An 18,474-nucleotide genomic window follows, 5' to 3' on the forward strand; every position below is an offset into this window, starting at 1 on the left:
CGGGAGTGGAGGAGCAATAGTGCAGTGTAGTTTTTTGAGTAGAAGAAGAAGTATATTATATGAGTTGGGTAACAATTACTTTAAAAAAATAGGCCAGGGTTGACAAGGCTCATATGCTTCCAGCTAAGATTTTGCTGGTTCGTGGCTCGATTGCTATTTTTTGTTGGTGTTGGTGATGGTGGGTAGGAACTTGGAAGTTGGAACTGGGAAGATGCCAATACTACAAATTCAAGAATATTTCATGTGTGGTCTCAAATTCTTATTAATTATTACTCTTACAACTACTACTACTACTACTTTTCTTCTTTTTCACAAGAAAGAAAGAATGGGAAAGAATGTAGAATTTCTGGTAGCATGCTATATACTTCAAATTTAGTAGTATTTTGAGAAAGCTCCTCATTTCTTGTCTCACAAGACATCTATAGCTTAGTAAAAGGAAAATGGAGCTCACAAAAATCATCTAACACAATAATGCAACTGCAACCACGTCAATATATAATATAATAATTATTTTTGGTAACAATTAGATAAGCTTCCCTATATGTTTGATTTGCACGTGCAACCTAAGAGGGAAATGGGAATTAGGATCCAATAAATTCTTATACCCGATCCATACTTTTTTTTTTAACCTTTATCTGAATCCTCCTGTGTTTTTGGTTCAAATGGAGAAATAATTATGGTAATTAAAGTTGTTGTTTTCACCATTATCAACTAGTCAACTAAACGAAATTTTATTGACTTGACTATTTATAAGGAAAATATACAAGGAAAAATAACATGACTGCAAAATGTTACGACCACGAGGATAAAATTAATGTTACACCAAGTTGTTTCTTTCTCCATCCTTTAAAAAAAAATAAAAATCGTGTCATGATCCTAAATGTATTCCAAACTAGAAACATTAGAGAGTGGATTTACTTTGGACCGAACTTTGGTGACTAGACTAGTCCCCGTACCAAAATTATATTTTTCTCTTATGACAGAAAACGAAATGACTGCAAAATGTTACAAACGCGAGAAGAAGGAAGACTATGTGGTGAATCTGAATGCATAAGCAAAATTTTATGGGTCTGTCTCAAAAAATTGATAATCAAGGGGCTGTATCAAAAATATAAGTTTCTTTAAAATTGAAAAAGAAAACAACAAAAAAATTTTTTTTTTTTTTTCTCTGTGGGTCAGTTCGTGGAACGAGATTACCGACAGTCTCGCCCGAGATTGGAGGTCAACGATAGCGGTGGGTTTTTCTCGCCACGTCAGTCGTCTGTCCCTGATGATTTCCTCCTTTGGGACTGTGAGTACCTTACTTTCACCGGCTGTGACTGTGTTAGCTCACTGCCTTGGCTCTGATTAGTTAACGGGACAGGGCCTCACCTTCACAACTTTCGGTCCGCTGTTTGTTTGTTGTCCTTCAAGATTTTTTTCCAAGGCCCCACATATCACCAAAAAGATTTTTTAAAAAAAAAACCATCGTGATGGAAATGGAATTTGGAATTCTATTTTGTTTTACAATTTTTTGAAGTTTGTTTATTGTCCTTCAAATTTTGCATGTAAGGGTATCATGCATGCAATTTATGTTAGCGTCGAAATCAGTCATCCAGCTTGATCTTTGAGGTACTAATTGTTAGCGTTAAAACCATTAGTTGGTAGTGTCGAATTCATTATACGTCAAATATAAGGCATCAAGTTTGAAAATCCTGGCAACTTTTTTCTCAGTCAAGAAACAAATGCATTTTCGACTATGATCTATCCATCACAGGTATAACTTTCAAGAAATGTAAGGTTGTGTTTGGATTGCATTTTCCGTGATTTTTCATGGAAAAAATACTATAGCTATTTGATGTATTTGAGGGAAAAAGGTAATAGGGAAATGTTACAGATCTGTTTGGATTGTGAATTATTAGAGATATTTTTTACTGTAGCACTTTTTGTAATATGATGTATGTGAGATAAAAAGGTAATTGGGAAGGTAAAAAGGTGTATTGGAAATTGTAATGATGATGTAAGCAAATAAATTTGGGGAAATAAAGTCCAATCCAAACAGACCAGTAATCACGGAAAGCGACGTAATTTTTCGACGAAAACCAGCAATCCAAACAAGGTCCTAAAATTAAGAAGATGCTTGATGGTGAAAATTTAACCTATATAGTCAATGGCGTCTTTTATAAGCATTTCGCCCTCAATCTACCAAATCATTTTGTTCAACATACTTTGCATTCAAAGTCTTTTTTTTTTTTTTTGGTGGTGGGGAGGGGGAAGGAGGGGGGGGGTAATTAAATACCCACTCTAAAATATGATGAAGAAAAGGGTATGGGTTTGGTTTTATGAAATTCAAAAGTTAAACCGAATTTTCATTATTGAGAAAGCGACTGCAAAAATGAAACACATATTATTATTATTGTCCGATATAACAATTGGTGCAAATTCAAAAAGGACACCACCACCAAATGAGATGGCCGTTCTACCGTCACAAATTGATTCATCATGATTGATGGTCGCTCTCAATTCATAAAGAACAATGATTTAAAAGGTTGGAATATACTAAACTTTTTACGTTCTTTTCTTTGCAATAATAATACAACTAATATTATTACTTAAAACTTGGATCCACGTATGTGTGCACCTCACGTGTTAGCTTCACAATAACGGTCATTATCTTTGTCATTATTATGGGATATAACAGTAGTAATAATAACAATTGTACTCCGTTCTTTAATTTGTGGAATTAAAAAGTCCATATGTAAGTTCTTCACATAACATTTGCTCATTAAGCTGCTCTCCCATCTTAATGCTTCTTGCCTTCTCTTACCATAAAATTCTAAGCCATTGTTTGAAAAAAAAACGAGCATAGAATGCAAGAGAATAGAATGCCACCGGACCTTTGGCGTGATGATACGGGAGTTCAAGGTTCAACTCTTTTTTCTCATCAATTTGTTATTATATGTGACGGTTTTAATTGACCTTTTTCGATGGAATCTCTATTCACATCGAATTTTCTTTTTTTTTTTTTAGATTAGGTTATAAAAATTCCATCGTTGCAAAAAAAAAAAAAAAATTGTAACAGAATAGACGTAGAGGGAAAAGAAAATCATCAAACAATCGAGACCATTGTTTAAGATTGATTTCTCGACTTGTGCATACGAAACTTGGAGCAATACAAAGAATCAATTAATATAATATTGACAATTTGTCACTGTCCTCGAGATGATTTTTGCTTGGTGAAATGGACTTCTCACTAACAACATACAATACAAAACTGTAATAGAAATGCTGCTGCTGCTTTCGTAACGTGTCCTTGGGATATTGTCGCATTTGATTGAAGTAGTTGTGAGTCACAACCTCAGATGCTACACAGTTTGCAGCAGCCCTTCGCGAAGGAAAGGAATGGGAATGGGGGACTCCTCCTCCTCCACTGCTACTTTCCCAGTAGAGTAATGTGGACTCAGTCTGGAGCACCGACACTTCTTCTAGAGGTACAATACGATATGATGTGTTGTCACTCACTTGTCTTTTGCGATTTAATCCAGCGTCCTTCGATTCTCAACAAAAAGAAATCTACGACTGCTGTCAGATTATTATATATATATATATGTATGTATGTATTTCATGTATTGCTTATTCTGATAGGAGTACTTACTGTATGGGGACTTGGGCCAGAGGTTTCCAAAGCTCCATTTTGTTTTGTCTTTTTTCATCCTGTCCTCTGTTCTACTTCTACAGCAGCAGATCCATTTTTATCAATAATATGTGATCTTACTAAAAGCTACTAATTCTTTAATATTACCGTCGTGCGTGTTGTGGGATTGTCCCCTTTTTAACTTTAATTCAATTAACTTAATCATAAATGGAGAGAGCAATTATTGCAATATTCTACTACACTGATCTTGAGAAAAAGCATAATTGACAGTCTAGAATTGATCTGATTAGTGGATGTCCTTGCATTTGCATAATTGACAGTCTTTTCTTTTCCTCCTGCTTTTGCTATGACGCACAAGTAACCTTATCAAATTGACAAGAGGTCATCTGATCGCAGGTTTAAGAGGAGAACAGTTCTGCTTATAATTGGAGCTAGTATGAGCGCCCAATCTATAATCTCCCAAGAAACAAAAAAAGTTGGCGTTTTTAAGAATTATCAAACATGGATTTTCACAATACAGTGATATGCTTCCTGCAGAGGCCCCGTCCTGGGCCTATACACGTGGCAGCCCACGGAGGCCTGAGTTGGGCTTAGACCCCGGGCCCATGGGAACCGTCCCGCGGCCCTCCGCTGCTAGGGCTCCGAGGAGCTCCAGGGAACGATCCCGTAGAGGGCGGGGAAGATCCCCCTCAGAGCGGGATTGAGACTATTTTGGGCAGGTCCCGAAACGTACGGAGGTCGGGCTCCCAAGCAGGTATAAATGGTAACACACATCAACTGCACAAGGTACGCTCACTATACGCCAATTATTCCCGACTGTGTTACTTCCCGTGAATCCCACTCACCGAAAAACTAACTTGATCGTCGGAGTACCTTCGGGGACGACCTCGAGGCTCCCCTGTCAAATCACCCTCTTGTTCATTTTGCAGGCTTGGGACACGCTTTCCTCGTTTTGCAGGCTTGGGATGGTCTAACGGTAAGCGGGTTCTTAAGAACTCTTGAGATATTGGATTCGAATCTTACTCTGGATTTAAATCCCTATGACTTGCCCTGAGTTGCTGCGTAGGGCTGTGGAACACTCCTCTGGTTTGGTGTGCTGCTCGAATCCTAGGGTTCGAGTCCGGGGTTACCAAAAAAAAAATTTAATAATAATGTTATGTGCAGGACTGGCATCGTGTACCTGTAAGAGAACAAAGTGGAGTTAATTGCGTGTGCAGGAATGGCAGGTGTAGCTGTACCAGTACCCTAATTATGTGGCCGACAGCAACAATAATATAACTAAACAACGAAGAATATTAGTGCGCATTACGCTGTAAAACCCACTCATTTACTACAAGATTGACTGCCTTCATCTTCACGGCATTATTATCATGCATGAAGGGAAAGCGGCATCATTCTACTGTAATTCGTGTGAGCCAGTGAAAATCATCATTACCGAGGATGATAGTTTATCTAGGGTTTTTGAAGTTTGAATCATTATAATCCTTTGAGCCTGAAGAAAAAGAGGGAAAGAAAATCATCGTGCTCCTTGATTTTATCAAACAAATGAGAAAAAGAATGAAAAAAGAAACGTATTTCTTGAGTCAATGGTGAGGATGGAAGGCTCTTGAGCATGCATGCATGCATGGATTCATTCTAATTAATTACTGCAAGTACTTACTTGAATACTTAAACCCCTCGCGCACACGATTAGAGAAATACATTACTAAATTTGTAAACCGGATCTCTGCATGGTTTCTTAATAATTCTCCTATTACACAAACCGCGATTGTTGAGGAATATATAAGCATGATGAATTGGGCACGGAGGGCCACCAGTCAAGGGATGCCATGCCTTGCCGGAGCTATTACCACATGATTGGAAGAGATCAATAATGCTTAATTGGAGCTATCCGGTACAACTGCTGCTTCAATATTATGCTTGATACTAGTACTAGCTAGGAAGACTAACCTAGGACTCAGGCGTGATAAATAAATTATTAACATGCAATTAACTAGGACGTTTCCCAATTACTACTACGCAGTACACATTAGAGCACTTGGGGGGATGTCCAGAGGTTTGACGAGAATTGAAGAAGGTGGGCCGGTGGGGTATCCGTTTGCCAAACGCCTTTCTTGTTCCTTTACGCTTGAGTTGACGTTCGCAATGAATTTCGAATAAATACTACCCAGTACTAGAAGAGAATTGAAGGAGGAAGAGGAAGGAAAGGATGCCCAGTACTATATATGAGCCTCTGTGCAATAATAATGGGTCGTGATAATTAATTTTATTTAATTAGTTATCTTAGACTTGTTTATCGTCCTAATTTTTTTTGTCCCAAATTTGTTTACTAACAACCTTAAACTCTTAGGATATGAAGTAAATTTATCATATCTTATGTCAATTATAGGTCCCAAATTTATGATAGAGGAGGTGGGTACTATTTTTTAAATCTCAAGAGAGGCGAGTGCAACTGTTATGAAACCTCAGGGAGGTTTCTGCAATTATCCCTCATGTAAAATTAGTTCACATAAAGATGACCCCATATCTATATTCCCATGGCTGTCATGTTGAAAGAAAAAACAGAGAAAAGTAAAGAGGGACTGGGACTCGAATCTATTAGATAAGCCACCAAATTTTTCTTCGCCTTTTATAAACCGCGCCTGCCTCGCTAGTCGCCACGGGCACAAACCCCATTGTAAAAGCAATGTCCCATCCTATCGCTTCACCAGTCACCAGTATTATTGTCTCGGACACACCATCACTGGATTCACGACAACAAAATAATCACTGTTATGGTATAGATAATAGTCGTTGCTAATGCATCATACACTAGTCTGCTATGATATACTCCTAGGAAATAGAAATACACACTCAGATATTCTACCGTAGTCCGCTAATCGTCCTTTTTGAGGATCTCAGACTTGTAGCTTTTCGACTTTGTTTTTCTACCTTTTTATATCTTTTCTCAGCATTTTTTTTTTGGGGGTGGTTTCTAAAGCAGTAGTGTAACCTTCTTTAAAGACTACACTTTATTACTAGTAACTTTTCAGAGTCAGGGGCGCAAATGCAATGGACACCAAACTATAATATAATAATGTGCGATCTCCAATCCCATTCCAAAGTTTCAATTATTAAAGTAATCGTGTAGAGTACTAACCTGATAACTTCTTTTTACGTTCTGCTTCGTGAAATGAGGCCTCGGAAAGTTTTTAGTGCTACCATTTGAACTGAGCAAATCAAATCAATTAGGCACGTATCAACTGTAAGATGATAAGGTGAGGTGAGATTGGCAGCAGAGGTCGTCTTCATGATCGTTGATATGCAATCATTTCTATTAAGAAAATAGAGCATCTCTACATCATCTTGATCACTTTGTCATCATCTTTTACTTCTGGCCCAACAATCTTCACTGCTCTTAAGGGACAAATATCATGGGATACCAATAGGGCAAAATTATGAAGAAGAGAAAAGCTGACAAAAAGGATATTACAAAGCAAAGCAATCAATGGGTTCGAGGATGAAGAGCCTCCCTCTCTCTCTCTCTCTCTCAGCCATAATTATGAACACTTTCGGTATCATGTTGCTATTGATGAAGGTCATCAAGAAAATTATTTGTTCATAACCTGTCTCCCAATCATTTTGACGAGATGGGTTTGTCATTGGGCTTTTATATCACAGCACTACTAGGACGAGAGGTTAAGTATCCAATTGGTGAAACCCAGCTTGCCATTAACCAAGCAACCCTATCCTTCCCCCTTTCTCCAATACATCCTTGTCCTTATGAACCCTCTCTTTTCCCCTTTCTCCAATACTATATCATAAAAATCCACGGTCCACTACAAATTTCACCAAGGGATTTTCACTTTTTTTTTCCTGTTTTGGAAGACCTAATCATCTTTTTATAGATTATAGGAGAACATTTCCGTTTACAACATTCTACACACGGGCTTTGAGAGGGGATGTCATACTTGAATGAGGATTGGAGCTGGCAGAGATTAAGTGCTAGACTCAAGGTTGACGCAAAAGTCGTCCAGATCCCCCAAGCTTTGCAGCAAGAAGCGACTTAAATAGTTCAATGCCTATTCCATTTATCTTGGGCTGAACCAGAATCATCATCCATCACAATTTTCTTGTTTCTATGGGGAGATCCCAATTTATAGGAAGCCTAACAATGCGTCTTTGACACCACAGACAGAAAGCCGCACACGAAGCATACAAGGCACCAATAATTAGGAAATAAAGGACAATATTATTGAACGATTAATTAAGTCCAGTACATAGAACATAGGCTAAGCAAATAAGTAACATATTGCTACCTCCAAAGAATATTAGATATAATGACTCAAAATAGTATCAATTCAAGCTATATTCTGATATTTACAATGAAATGTCTAGCCCTGATGAATAAGCCATCAATTATTCCATTATACAGAAAATTAATTCCTTTGAAAGAGACAAGTTCTCCTACACAGAATAAAAGATGTCCGCCCTCCTCTCTGAACAAAATGGGAATGAAATTAGAATACACATTCACCTATCTCAGCCTATTCATTCTTTACTACCGAGAACTGCAACTTGGCTATGACTACTTGTAAAACTTGATCGGACTCTTTGAAGGAAACAAAACACCAGGGCAACAAAGGAAAGAAAGTATACACCACCTGACACATCTAGATGCACATTAAGTAAGACAGACTCAAAACATTCAACATCACTGTCAATATACGAATATACACTGATGATTTCCAGCATTTTGAACCCTTCAAAAAAATTTACGTCAACAGGTGAATTCACCTTCTGGGCACTCTTTTGGTTAATCCAGAGACTTCTGCACGGAAAGATATAATGCAATATAATGAAACACCAGATACACAGTCATCATTCTTTTGGTTTATTTCTAAAGTAAAAATCAAATATTCATCAATAGGGCAATAAGTAATGAATGTAAAGACCCAGAGGTAATGCTGCTCATTACAATAAGACAAATTCCAATGGAGAGATTTTCCCTATCAGGGTGTGGACATTATTGAGAACTCGGCAAATTCATGAATGAGCATGACAATTGGCTTGACTGAAAGGAGAAAAAAGATCCAGATTCTGTTGTGTTAAAGATCCAGATTAAAAAATATAGGCCTTAAACCCAAGATCCTATCCCCTATTTCCATCTGTTAAGACTTGAACCAACTCGGTCTTATTCAAAAGAATGGTCATTTTCCCCAATCCAGACACCCCCAGGGGCTCAGTTATAAATTGCATTGCAAGAGTGGGAGATAAAATGCATTTGATTCACAAACAACTCTTTGGCAGATAAATCTTAAAATCAACATCTTAAAAAGGGCACTAAATGGAGGAGAGAAAAAGGGGCCAGCCTCGAAGGCTATCATAGACTATAGCATGTTCTGAATAAAAATAATATTATTGCTTAATGAGATAAATGATTTCAAAACATGCATTTCTTCATCTGCATTTTCACTTTCTCAAGGTTGCACAACAATAGGTCATCAAAGATCAAGCTACACGATTCTCCACACTGAGAAGCAATACAAGAATGACTACATGCCTGAATTGCATTTCAGGGCCCATTTTTTTAACAGTAAAACATTCAAATTAAACTGTTAAGCAGATAAAATCACACTCTCCAATAGCAGCTTATTTTTTCCACATATGTGAAGGTGCCAAATATCATGCCCAATGTTGCATACTATACAAGTAAGACTGGCAGATCTATTACTTCATACTGGGAGAAGATTGAATAGAACAAATGACGTCAAATTGTAGATGTTGTAAGACTACAAGTTACAATATTCTTTGAGTTTCCACATTTGACTCATCATACTCAACAATGCCCACAAAGATTCCAATCCGAGGCTTTTACAAGATCCCCAGTTAACGAGATATTTCTACTGGATAATATTACCATTCCTTTGATTTTCCATTTTAGACCCATAAGTCTATCCAAGACTTCTAGTGATACAACTTACCAACACATCTCTGATTACCAATATTACCTTTTTCTTTGAGTTTCCAATTTAGACCACACTTTATCCATGCTGCAAATTGTCAACAAGACTTGAATCAAAGGCCATGTTTAGTTTCAATTACCAGTGGAAGGGACCATAAATTCCTTAAAAGAGGGGAGAAATGCATACTGCTACAATGAAGGGAAAAAATATAATTTCTTCAATCTATTCTTAAATCAGAAGTTAGGATTTTTCAGAGAGAAGGGGGGAAAAGTTTCTTCTACCATCTCCTTCTCAACATCATTTTATTTTTAACTATCCTTTTCTTTTCACAATCCTTAACTACATTTTCCAAGAACCATAATAACCAAATCCTATCCTTTACACAAGCCTTAACTTCATCTTCTTGTATTACCAGTCATCCTCCAACAACCATAATAACTCCAAAGCCTAGCAAAAGGAAATCTTGCGTCCAGAGAGGATATGCATACGGTTGATGAAATTGCAGTCATTTAATCTTCTGACATAGCAAATCGCTAACTGAGCCTATTTAGCCCTCGAAGCTAAGTTTTTGAGTGTGGTCGAGGCCTAATGGAAATTTCGCGGCAAGGAAAGATGCTAGAAAGAAGACAGAAGCTGCTCCAAGGAGCCTGGATCTAGTGTTGGACCCTAGATCTCTCAGTTAATATTGATAAAACTGCAGGAAGGTGGAAATTTAGTCACAGAACCAATCCCATCGAACATTTTGAAGGGGAGGCTTATTTCTATAATTCATTACATACTTTTTAAGTGAAGTAGCGGGTCAATTCATTCATCATTATATTCTGTTTACCTCAATTTCTTTCCATCAATTATGGGTCTATTTGGATGGCCTGTCTTTGGCCTGTTTTAGAAAACAAAGTTTGTTTAAAACAACATCTATAATAACAAAGTTTTAGAAGAACACCAAAAAGAAGTACATTAAATAGGACACCGGTGGTGGGTGGGGGAGGGTGAACATAATCTTTTGAAAAACACAGAAAGTTTTCAGTGTTTTGGACAGACACCGGCATTTTTCTAAAACAGATACAGTAAAGTAAACAAAAACCCAAAAAGCACACTATCCAAACGGATCCTATAGTCTTAACTGCATAACTTGCAAACAGTATCAAAAATCATATCATGAGCAACACTGGTAAAACAAAACAACACTTGAGTAATATAAGATAATAGGCAAAAGTGGCTGCATTGTTGGATTTCAACTTCATTCTTATCTCATCTATTATCCACCATAATTCAAATTTTTGGGGGTAGTTCAACACAAAATATACATAGGAATTCTTTTTTTTACGGAACTTTACGGAAATAGACAGAAAAGCAAGTTTTCTTCAGCTACCGACTTTTGGGGAAGGGTGATTACGAATTATATAGCATATTGCATCTTTACAGATGAAGTTGCTGGGAGAGAAGGAAAATTGCTTGCAGTACTATTCAATTTATGGAAGAAAATGTAATGTCAAAGAAACAATAACAAAATGCATTTGGGGATGTAGAAAGAATTGTTCATTCCTCTCAACAAGAGAAGAAAAAATATCATGCCAAAGAAGTTTAATTCTAGTAGAAACACAATAGTCATTATATGGAATTTGTCTTCTAATATAGGTCTTAGCAGGACATAATAGCAGGACATAGTCATTATATGGAATTTCTGTACCTCAGATATATGGACTTGAACAATAGTAAGTAAAGGACTCCTCCAAATTCTCAACTGCAACATCAGAGGACTAAAAAATTACAAAGAACTGTCTGCCTTTAATTAGCCTGCTACCTTTATCGCACCCATCTCATCAATCTTTGAGCTCTTATGCTGCAAGATTTGGAATTGTAAGAAGGCAACACAACTATGAAGAAGCTATTTCAAATGACATAAAAAAAGCAGAACAGGTTAATAGTGACAGTCCAACCACAGGGAAATAGAATGAAAGAACATGTCAACCATGTACCTTACTTTTCTTGTGCTTGTGAACATCACTGAGATCTTCATCCCCATCATGCTTCCTTTTCTGAAACTCAATTAGGCAAAAGAGGTCTTAAATTAGATGTAGTACATCAAAACGTAGAAAGAAAGATATGACATCCCTACACATACAAAGTTTGATGGGTTACAGCAACTTGCCAAAACCATCAACAAAATTTACCCAGCAAATTTGGGTTCTAAATTCATAAATCACATATTTTGCTCAGTGATAATGGGCTAGTGATCATGAAAGGGCAATCAAATAAAGAATTAACCAATTAAAGTGAAAATTTATGGAGCATTATTAAAAGTCGTGACACATGACTTTCGTTAAGGCATAGCAGTAGCAACAGAGCATAACATCCAAACCTTTTCATGATGTTTCTTTGAGTGCTCAGCACCAGAATCATGATGGCCACTTCTATCTTTCTTTTTCTCCTTGTCTTTATCTTTACTCCGATCTTTATGACGATGTTTGTGCTTCTTGTGTTCTTTATCCTTGTCCTTGTCCTTGTCCTTGTGCTTTTTATGCTTCTTTTCCTTGTCTTTAGACTCGCTTTTTGATTTTGCAGCTATGGTAGGAATACCCTTCTCAGACTTCAAAACACACCGATGATGCGACGTATCAGTACTCACCCATCAGGTATAAAAAGAGTAATGAAGTAAAACAAATAGAAAAAGAATCTCGGAAACCCTTGTTTTAAGTGAATCAACGACATAAAACAAAGAGCCATCGTGGATCATTAGCAGCTAAATCAACAAACTATAATAAGTAGACTCTTACAGGAGGCAGATCAACTGGTGCAGTCTCCCTTAATTGGAAGGCTTCTCTCAGAACATCTAGGTCAAATGGCTGTATGCGTGCATTTGTCTCTCTTGAAAAGGAAGTGTCCTTAATGAGCTGATCCAATTGCATACCTTCACCTTTCCTAATTTCTGTGTCTCCCACCACATTATGAAGATAGTGTGTATCGGAGATAGACAAGGGTAGTGACTTCTTACAGAAGAATTCGTGGTGAGGCAACAGTTTGTAGTGGCTTATAAGATCCACAGCACCTGTAAGTTCTCTAGGTCCTATTATCGTAAATAGCACCAAATAGGTAGACGTTACAAATTACGGAAACAAATCTTCGACATTTCAACAGACAATAAACATTTTAGGCAAACCTACACATGAAAGTTTCAACTACGTTACCAAACACTTTGAGATACATTCCATAGAACAGAATAATCAAGTAAAAGAGCTCATTCTCACAGTAGCACAAGGCCAGTCAAAATTTGGAAGGGAATTAAATGGGGAAAAAACTAAGCAAGGAAGTCCGACACCGTAATTTCCTCAAAAGCCTGCTCCATTTGATTCATTCACAAGAAAGCAAATAGCAAAAGAGCCATCTTCTTATTCAATTCAAACCAACTTATGAAATGGATGGCATGCACACAAACTCTAGAAGTTAAAAAAAAAAATCTCAATCTCGATCTGATAGATTGAAAAACAAAATCATGCCAAACAAGAATGAATACACCATAATATGGTAAAAGGAAATTTCACGCAACATCTGATCCTTAAAGTATCTTACCTCTTCCAAACTTCTTGCTATCAGGATCCATCAATCAGCATCAAATATGTAAGAAGACCATTACAACCTGATATTTAACCTGCAAAAAATGGTATAAATCAGCAACTAAAATTGAATATAAATCCTTAGTTAAAAGAGCAAATACAAAAGGCAACATCATGTTACTTAGTTCTCCTTCATCAAAGTGATTCAAATGTTAACAATCAGTAGTAAGTACCACCATAAAAAGCATGGGTATCAACAATTCAAATGAAAAGCGAAGATAATACCCGTCCATATCACTTTGATAGTCTTTTTTTTTTTCACACAATTTAAGAAAAATTTGTTAACTTTGCTGGAAGAGTAAATCTAGCCTACTGTTTTTCTAAAATACCCTTACATTAATATTAGGAGTGTGACTAATCATTATACCTTTACATTAATTACAACAACAATACTGATGGAAAGTTGCACCGTTCAAGGCATGAACCAAAGCAATTATTGATAAAGAAATTAACTATATTAAATAAGGTAAGTTATACTCACTGATAACAAAGCATATTAATAAGGGTATTTTGGAGAAGTTAATTATATTTTTCAATTGGAAAGTGGACTATAATTTAGGGCGGATAAAAAAGGAAAACAAGACTATCAAAGTGGAACAGAGGGAGTAATTTATAAGGACAAATTGAACGGGCACTATCCTTCTTTAATATTGTATTGCCATTTCATAATAGTGTTAGGCACTCCCACCTTTCGAAGAAAATACACAGGCACCATCTCCAAGATAAATAATTGAAAAAAAAAGGAAAGGAAAACATGCAAAAATAACATGAACCTCGGTTGCTCTAATTAACTTCGTATGCTAAACAAGTACAGGTTGCCTAGGTTGGAGAAGACGTTGGGTATACAAGTGGCGGACTACTTCAAAACTCAAACAATCAAACAAGATTGATTAGAAAGAGCAGGGTAATGTAGATTGCAATATAGTAAGCTTACCACAAAAAGAGAATTAACAATGAAAGAAAACGAGGGCGATAAAGAAAGAAAAGAGGCTTTTGTATAAAGCCCATGGCAGCTTCAAAAGTACTCCCTCTGTCCCAAATTTAGAGACTTTTTTGGGACAGCAACTTTTTATGTACAGTAGATTATTATTGCCAGATGCTTTACTTCCAAATTTACCTCACTAGAAGTACATTAGACAGCTGAAGTTTGTGTTTTTCAAAGAGTCATAATTCTATGGGTCCCATCTCAATCAAATGCATCTCTTCATACGTTAAAGACACGCACCAATATTAGCCTTATAAAGTGGGAGTTGTCCTGCACACTCTTCTAGCTTCTCTAAATGGCAATAAATAGTGGGTCCCACTAAATTTCTTGAGACTTTTTTACACATGCACTACGAGGTAAGAATGAAACTGTGGAAGGGAAAAATTTTAGCATGACTCTAATTTTGTGACAATGAAAAAGGTGAAACATGACATTAATAATGGGATGGAGGGAGTATCAGATTGGACACATGAAATAGATGAATCTAATTTCCTTTTCGTTTGTTTCAAGAGATCTATCGATCACTTCCGCATACAAGCTAAAAATAAGAGGGGTCGGTATATAAATTTTGATATTTATCTTCCTTTTTTTTGTTTTTATCTAATTTTTTCTGAGAATTTCTTGTATTTTCATCACCTTACCTAGGCCTAGCGAAGCACGGAGGCGGTCTTTTTTTCTGTAATCAATCAAGAGAAACCGAAACCCCTTTTTATTAGTTTACCTAAGAGTTACTCACTGGGTGGGTTGGTTGAAATTGCAGAATAGGTAGATGTTACAGACGATAAACAAATATCCCATAGTGCGTCGATCAGTTAATTCAATTAATTCAATAAGAATTGGGTATTAGCTCTCCATTTGGTTGGTACCATTCAATTGAATCCAACTCAATTGTTTCTTTATTCAAACAATGAATTTTCAAATTCAATCAATCTTAAGGAATTTATGAAGTTGCTCCTGTCCAGGCTTAGAAGGTCTCAACTTTTACACATGAAATAGACATCTCTATGTGCAGGGATAAGGCGAACTATACTTAGGCTCCACAGCACCTGGAGATTACAATAATAACATACTAGATATATTCTTAGAACCTAGCCAACATAATTGGCAACCAGTTTCTAAGCAACCATGTCATGACAAAACCTAAGACCTCAGGTAAACACTGCATGGCATTAATGCTCTAAATATTTCAGGATCTCCTGCTCCGAAATTCCAGGTGATCATAGCGCTTGATCTAAGGAGAAGCCAGTCCATGCCTATGCAAATATTGTACATTGGAATGGAAGCATGCTTCAGTATGCTTCTGGAGTCCCTAAACTACTGGTTGTTGTCATTGTAAACGGGGGCAATCAAATGATGTCAATAAACTAGGGAGACATACCATCCAGTTAGTGAGGCAATTACCTTTTATATCCACCTACCATATCGACCCGCATAGCATGCATTTAACGGTTACCATGTGACAACAGTATGTGTCACTCTAATGTTAAAATTTAAGTTGGCGCTTCTCAATACCTGCCAGATTTATACTTTTTCAAGTCAAAGGCCACACGCAACCTCCTGAAATGCCCATCATTTATCGTAGTTTTGAACTATATGTTGACCTGAGTAAATCAGAAAGCTTCTCCTGAATGCAACATTGCAGATTAAAGTCTTCAACCTCACCATCCGACAGGTTTAACATTCTCAACTTTTTCATGTTGAGCACTTGAGAGTTCTCAATTTTGCCAGGTAAAATTCTCAACTTTGCAACGTAAGGTTCTAGAATTTGATAATGAAGTTCTTGCTTTGTAACATGGCAGCTCTAAAACACCTTGGTAGATATACCTCCCATTTGAACACCGTTATTTTGTCAGCAATTTCAATATTGTCAACAGAAGAATCGAAATCCAACCGAAATACACATCAACTAATGAAGCGTATAACAGAGCAAAAAAACAGATAGCTAAGCTAAGAGCCAAAGTTCTGATATCCTCCCATGGTGAAATCCTGGAACTTCAATCACAACATAGTTCTCTTATCTGCTAACAGCCAATGATTGCTCAAGAATTTATCCAAAAGTCACCTTAATGCTTCATAGATACTACAAAGGCAACAATGAACTAAAAGTAGCCAGAAAAAGTAGAATAATCCCAGGAAAGGGCTAAGGAGTTAACTTCCATGACAATCAAAGATTCCATTTTTATCCCAGATATCCATCTAAAATTCCCAACAAAGAACAACCCAGAAAAAAAGAAAAGGGCTAGTGCGTGCACAATGATTCAGCAAAACAGTACCGAATTACACTCGTACACCCAGTCAAAATTTGAGGTACTGCTGGTCACTAATCAAGATCAAAAAAAAAAAGAAGAAAAGAAAAGCTCACCTCAGATTCCGAAGTGGTTCGCTCCGCTACTGATGCAGAAGAAACGGTGCTTCCGTCAAAGGCTTCCCGATTGGAGTGAAGAAGTTGAGGGTGGTGAGTTAGGGTATTGAGTTAGCAGATACTTCGTCGTTTTCAGCTGTTCTCTGTTACAGAAATAAAAACCCTAATTCTTGTTCCTGGAAAACTGGTGACTCCCACTCCGGTTATGAAAGAGGGAACGAAAATTGGGCTCCCTTCTTATTATTTTCTATATGTTGTCCGATGTCGTTTGGGGTGTCAATCTACTGCTATTGTGCTTTGTATTTCTGGGGCGATGCATTGTGTCATTTTTTTCTTTTTTACGTTGTTTGGCTGGTGATATCGTCATCATGCACTGTGTTTCCCTTCCCGCAGCTGGAACGCTTTGACGTGATTGCCCTTCTATTCATGCTGTAGGAGGGGGTTTATTGTCAGTTTACTTAGATACCAACTTATCCGGTTATCCCCCTAAGAGCGTAAGAATATTTTTTTTTTTTAGGAAAATTTTTTTTTGTTGCATTTCAATAATTTGAGATGTTGTTTGGATTAAAGATTATTTAAATTTTTTTTATAATTATGCTATAACACTTTTGATGATGTGATATGTATAATATAAAACATATTACTTAAATAATTAAAAAATATATTAATGATACATACGAAAATCTTATCACAAAATAATGACAAACCAAATACTAAATTTTTTTTTTTTATTAAAGTGGGATAATTTGAATTTGGGGCCTGTACTTATACTCCTCTCCCATGAGCTACCCTGTCCATTCATCTCCTCAAGTTCTATACCTTCATTCATAGATTACTACGAGCATTTTTTCACACAAACTATAGCATTTTAATAAAATATAGGGAATATTAAAAGATAGCTAATTTTAGTGAAACAAACATATTGCCCATCGAAATATGAGTGATTATAACTTATTAATAATGAATATTATCAACCCTGAAGTTATTATCCTTATTAGGACTATTGATTTGTGCATTAATATTCACACTAATAAAGTTTAAGGTACTAACAAAATTTTTAAGAGCAGAAGTCAAGCAAAGATACCTGGGAATATTCTCATTTGCAAAAGTTAAATATGGAGATTTATTATAGAGAAAATTCAGAATTAGTTAAAGCTATTATTGGTAACTATTAGAGTTTACTTTTTTGATTAATTTTTCTTATACTATCATGCATTTAACGTTGATAATGTATACACAGTTAAATATGAATGTATATAAAATTTACACCGTCATACATCAAACGATGATAATATATACATTGTTAATATATATAAGATTTACTTTTACTTTTTTTGTTATTAAAATTTTAAAATCTAAGATACAAGATCAAACAAGTGTGTCAAATAAATTTATTATCAAAAATAAAAATTTTAAACAAGGTGAAATAATAAAATAAGAACTTGTATTGTGTTCTTAAGTTCGTACAACTTATCTAAATATTTAAAAAATGATCGTGCTGTTTCATTGCCACGAAAGTAAAGCTTACTAGTCAACAATTCTTGCATCGGCACGAGATAATAAAAATGTCGTGTATATGGTTGTACGGGTACAGGATATATTTTTCATTGCAAAACCACACTCGGACCTCCAATGGAAATGCATTGGGAAATCATAACATGGTAGACCATTCCTGAGAAAGGTAATACGGTAGGCTATCTTCTAATGCAAAAATTTTTTTTTTTTTTTTGTAACCCGAAACATGTTTCGATCCGAACCTATTGGACCCGAGTCGGCACACTAAACTGGAGGGAAGCCAACAACCCCATACAGCTTTCTCGGACAAGTCAGGATGTGCGACGCAGCGGACACGAATCAAGGCCTGGTCAATAGGAAAACCAGCAACACAAGGCGACTCCTTAACCGTTGCGCCATATGACCTGGGAGCATCTTCT

At 36.4% G+C, this 18,474-nt stretch overlaps 1 protein-coding gene across 5 annotated transcripts; it reads right to left on the reverse strand.

Annotated features, from left to right (window-relative positions):
• Positions 1–7,906: 7,906 nt before the first annotated feature.
• LOC113781001 (mediator of RNA polymerase II transcription subunit 19a-like) lies at positions 7,907–16,841 on the reverse strand. Of its 5 annotated transcripts, none has more exons than XR_003467011.1 (7): positions 16,541–16,841; positions 13,150–13,228; positions 12,357–12,646; positions 11,942–12,169; positions 11,564–11,618; positions 11,270–11,422; positions 7,907–8,444 (listed from the first exon to the last, which is right to left on the reverse strand). XR_003467011.1 is itself a non-coding variant. In XM_027302190.1 (7 exons), exons 2-6 carry the CDS (start codon positions 13,178–13,180, stop codon positions 11,418–11,420), a joined length of 609 nt encoding a protein of 202 aa, XP_027157991.1. In that variant the 5' UTR covers positions 13,181–13,228; positions 16,541–16,841; the 3' UTR covers positions 7,907–8,444; positions 11,384–11,417. The 5 variants fall into 5 exon arrangements, 2 of the variants coding, with proteins under 2 accessions (XP_027157991.1, XP_027147770.1); XR_003466306.1 differs by having other exon boundaries at positions 7,907–8,441; positions 11,559–11,618; XR_003465145.1 differs by having other exon boundaries at positions 11,559–11,618.
• Positions 16,842–18,474: the final 1,633 nt, after the last annotated feature.

This window comes from Coffea eugenioides, chromosome 1 (assembly GCF_003713205.1).
Source record: "Coffea eugenioides isolate CCC68of chromosome 1, Ceug_1.0, whole genome shotgun sequence".
Lineage (NCBI taxonomy): Eukaryota > Viridiplantae > Streptophyta > Magnoliopsida > Gentianales > Rubiaceae > Coffea > Coffea eugenioides.